This window comes from Piliocolobus tephrosceles, unplaced genomic scaffold, assembly GCF_002776525.5.
Source record: "Piliocolobus tephrosceles isolate RC106 unplaced genomic scaffold, ASM277652v3 unscaffolded_13111, whole genome shotgun sequence".
Taxonomy (NCBI): Eukaryota; Metazoa; Chordata; class Mammalia; order Primates; family Cercopithecidae; genus Piliocolobus; species Piliocolobus tephrosceles.
This window is the reverse complement of record NW_022294435.1, coordinates 1-6,333: the sequence shown is the minus strand read 5'-3', so window position 1 is coordinate 6,333 and position 6,333 is coordinate 1. Positions and strand designations below refer to the sequence as shown.

Below are 6,333 nucleotides of genomic sequence, written 5' to 3'. Positions count from 1 at the left end.
GTTGGGATAACAGGCGCCCACCACCACGCCTGGCTAATTGTATTTTTAGTAGAGATGGGGTTTCACCGTGTTGGCCAGGCTGGTCTTGAACTCCTGACCTCAGGTGATCCGCCTGCCTCAACCTCTCAAAGTGCTGGGATTATAGGTGTGAGCCACCGCACCCGGCCTCAAGTTTTTGTTTTTGTTTGTTTTTGTTTTTTTTGAGACAGAGTCTTGCTCTGTCACCCAGGCTGGAGTGCAATGGCACAATATCAGCTCACTACAACCTCCACCTCCTGGGTTCAAGCGATTCTCCTGCCTCAGCCTCCCAGGTAGTTGGAATTACAGGTGCCCAACACCAGGCCTGGCTGATTTTTTATTTTTAGTTAGGATGGGGTTTTGCCATGTTGGTCACCCTGGTCTTGAACTCCTGATCCCAGGTGATCTGCCCGCCTCGGCCTCCCAAAGTGTTGGGATTACAGGTGTGAGCCACCACGCCCGAGCTGTTCTTTCTTTCTTTTTTTTTCTTTTTTTTGAGACGGAGTCTCACTCTGTCACCGGGGCTGGAGTGCAGTGGCCGGATCTCAGCTCACTGCAAGCTCCGCCTCCCGGGTTTACGCCATTCTCCTGCCTCAGCCTCCCGAGTAGCTGGGACTACAGGTGCCTGCCACCTCGCCCAGCTAGTTTTTTGTATTTTTTAGTAGAGACGGGGTTTCACAGTGTTAGCCAGGATGGTCTCGATCTCCTGACCTTGTGATCCGCCCGTCTCGGCTTCCCAAAGTGCTGGGATTACAGGCTTGAGCCACCGCGCCCAGCCGAGCTGTTCTTTCTAAGCTGATCTTTCTACCCTGGACCCCTGCCTTTGTTTACAAGTTCTCTCTGTCTGTAACCCCCAGGCCCAGACTCTCCCGAAATGATACTCTTGGGCCTACTTTGTGTCCTCAAAAGGTGCTAGATCCCCACTGCTTTCTCTACCCTTTGAGAGACAAACCTCTAGTGACGTGACACGTGAACTTACTCCGTTGACAAAACAGGTTTCATATCCATTGAGGGAGGTGGGGCAGAGCTGGGACTCACCTCCACTGTTCAGATGGGGAAACTGAGGCCCAGGTAGCAGGGGGTCCGGACAGGAAGCCAGGCTTCCCGCTCCCTGTCCCAAGCTCTTGTCCTTGCCACAGTGCTCTCCAGGCCCCAGCTCTGGGCAGCATCTCGTCATGTGCTGTGTCTCTGTGCAGCCTGACTGAGGTCCGAGGTCTGAGGTCTCAGCCTATGTCCCTGCCGCTGCAGCCTATGGACGGGAGAGCCAGTTGCTCTGCCCTGGAAAGGAGTGGCTGCCACAGAGAAGCGTGCAGTCTGGGACAAGGTGGCTCCTCCCCTGGGAGTGGCCGGGTTGGAGGCCTCCCAGGGTGTCGTCGGGGTCCAAGGGCACCCTCGGGGGCTCATGGTGCTTGGAAGTTGCAGGCAGTCAGCAGGCTCCTGTCCAGGCACTCTAGACTGCCACACTGAGTGAGGTTTCTCAGGTAGCTGTCCTGGCCTCAGGTGGGTAGGGTCTAGGTTCAGCCACCTCCTGGAGAGGGTGGCCTTCCTGGGGTCCCAGGACACCTGGTGGTAGCAGTGGGAAGATGGCATCTGACAACACCCCCCGCCCACCCTCACCACAGGGACACTGCAGGTCCGTCTCCTGGGCTGTGAACAGTTGCTGGCAGCCGTGCCTGGACGCTCCCCGGCGGCTGCACTGGCTGGCAGCCCCTCCGAGGGCTGGCTTCGGACCAGGGCCAAGCAGCAGCGTGGCCGAGGCGAGCTTGCCAGTGAGTAGGGAAGGAGCTTCGGGGAGGGCAGGAGAGCCCTGCTTCAGGCCTGCCCTGAGCCCCAGCTCTGGCCCTGCAGGCGAGGTGCTGGCTGTGCTGAAGGTGGACAACCGCGTTGTGGGGCAGACGGGCTGGGGGCAGGTGGCTGAACAGTCCTGGGACCAGACCTTTGTCATCCCACTGGAACGAGTAAGGCTGGCCTTTGTGTGGTCAGGGGTGACCTTGGGCTGCGGGGTGGAAGGCTGCCCAGGTTGGGGCTCGTTCTGCACCCCACCCTTCAGCCTGGCCTCCCCAATACAGGCCCGTGAGCTGGAGATTGGGGTGCATTGGCGGGACTGGCGGCAGCTATGTGGCGTGGCCTTCCTGAGACTTGAGGACTTCCTGGACAATGCCTGTCACCAGCTGTCCCTCAGCCTGGTACCACAGGGACTGCTTTTTGCCCAGGTGCTCACCACCTCCGCCCTCTGACTTGGTGGGCCCCTGGGGGCGTCAGGGCCGGGAAGGCCTTCAAGACCGATGCACTGCGTGTAGGTGCAGAGATTGAGGACCACAGAGGAGGTCTCCAAGAATAAGGACTCCTGGCCGCTCTCTCAGGGCTGCATCTGGAGGCCTGGGTCCTTGTCCTGACTGCCCTGCCTCAGGTGTGATCCTGGAAAAGTGCCTGTCCTCCCTGGGCCTCTGTTTCTCCACTAGCCTCAATGAGGACATTGTTTCTCTGGGTCCTTCTGGCTCTTGCATCTGTTGACCCTGGGGGCTTGGGCTGTCATCCCAGGGGCAGAGGAGACGCCATGGCCGGTGAGATGGGAGGCGACTGGTCCACAACCCTGCCCCTACCCCTTACCCCTGCAGGTGACCTTCTGCGATCCTGTCATTGAGAGACGGCCCCGGCTGCAGAGGCAGGAACGCATCTTCTCTAAACGCAGAGGTGTGGAGGGAATGGGGGCTACGTGCGAGGGAGCAGGGCTGGGGCCCCGGGACTAAGGTCCCCTTTTCTCCCAGGCCAGGACTTCCTGAGGGCTTCGCAGATGAACCTCAGCATGGCGGCCTGGGGGCGCCTCGTCATGAACCTGCTGCCCCCCTGCAGCTCCCCGAGCACGATCAGCCCCCCCAAAGGGTGCCCTCGGACCCCAACAACATCACGAGAGGCCTCTGACCCTGCCACTCCCAGGTGAGGAGCCCCGTCGCCCTAGACTGCACCCTCCTCTGTGGCAGCTGCGGGGCTGCAGATCCAGGCAGTGTCTGTCTGTCTGTCTGTCCACATTGCTCAGCCCCCAACCCTCTGTCCATCTCACTTCAGGTTGGTGTGTCCATCCTGCCAGCTCTTGCATCTGCCAGTGCTGGGCACTGTGTCTATTTTCTCCCTACAGTAATTTCTTGCCCAAGAAGACCCCCTTGGGCGAAGAGATGACACCCCCACCCAAGCCCCCACGCCTCTACCTCCCCCAGGAGCCAACATTCGAGGAGACTCCGGTGAGGGGCTGGAGGGACTAGGGGCTCCTGGGGCCGGCAGGGCTTGGCAGGGTCACCCAGCTGTGGGGTGGCAGGCCTAAAGGGAAAGAGAGAAGGAAGCCCAGCCCTGCCCTGAGCTCTTCTGTCCTCACAGCGCACCAAACGCCCCCATATGGAGCCTAGGACTCGACGTGGGCCGTCTCCACCAGCCTCCCCCACCAGGTACCCCCATCCTGCGCACCTTCATGTTTGAGACGTTCGTCTGCTTGCTTGAACATTCGTGTATCCGTTCATACATTACTCCCTGGCTCCCTGGCACATGCGCTGGCTGGCTCTTGGGGTCTGATTTGCTAAACCCACATTATTGAGCTGCAGCTCTATGCCAGCTTCTAGGAGCCCTTCCTGCAGGGGTTTCTCGAGCCCATAGGTTGAGACAGCCCAGGACTGGGCATGGGAGGCTTGGGACGGCTCTGGGTAGGGACCCAGCCCTCGCCGTCAGGGACTTCCTATATCCTCTTTCTTTGCAGGAAACCACCTCGGCTTCAGGACTTCCGCTGCTTAGCTGTGCTGGGCCGGGGACACTTTGGGAAGGTAGTGGGCTGAAGGGGGTGGTATGGGACAGGATTGGGGGCCTCATCACATGAGCTGGGAGGAGCCGATCTGTGTGGGTGGTAAAGGCTCCCTGGTGCGGCCCACCTGGACCCCAACCTCTCTCTGGCCCCAGGTCCTCCTGGTCCAGTTCAAGGGGACGGGGAAATACTATGCCATCAAAGCGCTGAAGAAGCAGGAGGTGCTCAGCCGGGACGAGATAGACAGGTGTGTGAGGGCGCCGCAGGGCACCCAGGATGGCTGGCCTGGGCTGTGGCATCCAGAGGGCAGCTGAAGTTTCCTGGGGTTTTGGAGAGGTGACCCCGTGGGGCCAGTCAACCCGCATTCTCTTTTGACACCTGCAGTTGTTAACTGTGTTTCCTTGGGCAGGTCCCTTCTTCTCTCTGTCAGTTTGCTCTACTGTAAAATGGGGGCATTGGTGACTGTGCACATTCAGAGCCCCTTGTGAGCCCCTGACATATAGAAACCTTCACTCTATGGCCAGGCATGGGAGTTCACGCCTGTAATCCCAGCACTTTGGAAGGCCGAGGCAGGCGGATCACGAGGTCAGGAGATCAAGACCATTCTGGCTAACATGGTGAAACCCTGTCTCTACTAAAAATACAAAAAATTAGCTGGGCATGGTGGCGGGCACCTGTAGTCCCAGCTACTTGGGAAGCTGAGGCAGGAGAATGGCGTTAACCCAGGAGGCAGAGCTTGCAGTGAGCCGAGATCGCGCCACTGCACTCCAGCCTGGGAGACAGTGCGAGACTCCGTCTCAAAAAAAAAAAAAAAAGTGGGGGACCTGGGCACAGTGGCTCATGCCTGTAATCCTGGCACTTCAGGAGGCCAAGGTGGGAGGATTGCTTGAGCCCAGGAGTTGGAGGCCAGCCTGGGCAACATGGCGAAACCCCCTCTCTACAAAAAATACAAAAATTAGCTGGGCATGACGGTGCACACGCAGCTACTTGTGAGGCTGTGGTGGGAGGATCACTTGAACCCCAGTGGCGGAGGTTGCAGTGAGCCGAGATCGTACCACATCACTCCAGCCTGGGCAACAAAGTGAGACCCTGTCTCAAAAAAAATAAAAAACAGACTAGGCTCACTGGCTCACGCTTGTAATCCCAGCATTCTGGAAGGCCGAAGCAGGTGGATAACTTGAGGCCAAGAGTTAGAGACCAGCCCGGGCAACACGGCGAAACCCTGTGTCTACTAAAAATACAAAAATCAGCTGGGCGTGGTGGCACACTCCTATAATCCCAGTTACTCAGGAGGCTGAGGCACGAAAATCACTCGAACCCAGGAGGCGGAGATTGCAGTGAGCTGAGATCACACCACTGCACTCCAGACCAGGTGACAGCAAGACTCTGTCTCAAAAACAAACAAACAAAAAAACGAAAAGAAACCATCAGTCTACCAGTCTACACGCCTGGCACTTTGGCTGAGGGCCCAGTGAGCCAGGGGTGTTGTGCAAGGCGCAGGGCACAGCCCAGGGGAAGTTTTCCTTCCCTCTAATACTCTTGCTATCTCCTGCAGCCTGTACTGCGAGAAGCGGATCCTGGAGGCTGTGGGCCGCACAGGGCACCCCTTCCTGCTCTCCCTCCTTGCCTGCTTCCAGACCTCCAGCCATGCCTGCTTTGTGACTGAGTTTGTGCCTGGTGGTGACCTCATGATGCAGATCCACGAGGATGTCTTCCCAGAGCCCCAGGCCCGGTGGGTTCCATCCCTCCTGCCTGCCTCTTCCAGCAAACTTTGCCTGGTTCCCTACACCCACTCTCTACGTCCTGCTTTCCCCAAGTGCCCAACAGCAGAGGAGCAGGAGTCAGAGGCCTTGGTTTACATCCTGGCACCAACTGACAGCATTTATGACCCTGGGCATCAGCTTATGAAGCTGTGCATTAGTTTTTTTTTTTTTTGGAGATGGAGTTTCGCTCTTGTTGCCCAGGCTGGAGTGCAATGGCACGATCTCGCCTCACCGCAACCTCTGCCTCCCTGGTTCAAGCGATTCTCCTGCCTCAGCCTCTCAAGTAGCTGGGATTACAGGCATTCGCCACCATGCCTGTCTAATTTTGTATTTTTAGTAGAGATGGGGTTTCTCCATGTTGGTCAGGCTGGTCTGTAACTCCTGACCTCAGGTGATCTGCCCATCTCGGCCTCCCAAAGTGCTGAGATTACAGGCATGAGCCACCACACCTGGTGAGTCTAAGATCTTTATTTGAAAAATAGGCACGATTGGCCAGGCTCCTGTAATCCCAGCACTTTGGGAGGCTGAGGAGGGTGGATCACCTGAGGTCAGGAGTTCATGACCAGCCTGACCAACATGGTAAAATCTTGTCTCTACTAAAAATACAAAAAATAGCTGGGCATGGTGGCACGTGCCTATAATCCCAACTACTCGAGAGGCTGAGGCAGGAGAATCGCTTGAATCCAGGAGGCGGAGGTTGCAGTGAGCTGAGATCCTGCCACTTTACTGCAGTCTGGCGATGGCAAGACTCTGTCTAAAAAAAAA

At 57.6% G+C, this 6,333-nt stretch overlaps 1 protein-coding gene across 1 annotated transcript; it reads left to right on the top strand.

Annotated features, from left to right (window-relative positions):
- Positions 1-1,629: 1,629 nt before the first annotated feature.
- LOC111531996 (serine/threonine-protein kinase N3-like) lies at positions 1,630-5,695 on the top strand (the record flags this gene model as incomplete). The annotated part of the gene is made up of 10 exons (XM_023199267.2): positions 1,630-1,787; positions 1,867-1,976; positions 2,088-2,231; positions 2,637-2,712; positions 2,787-2,955; positions 3,155-3,257; positions 3,391-3,458; positions 3,764-3,827; positions 3,961-4,052; positions 5,361-5,695. Coding segments are annotated over exons 5-10 (805 nt in total), but the record flags the coding sequence as incomplete, so codon positions are not given.
- Positions 5,696-6,333: the final 638 nt, after the last annotated feature.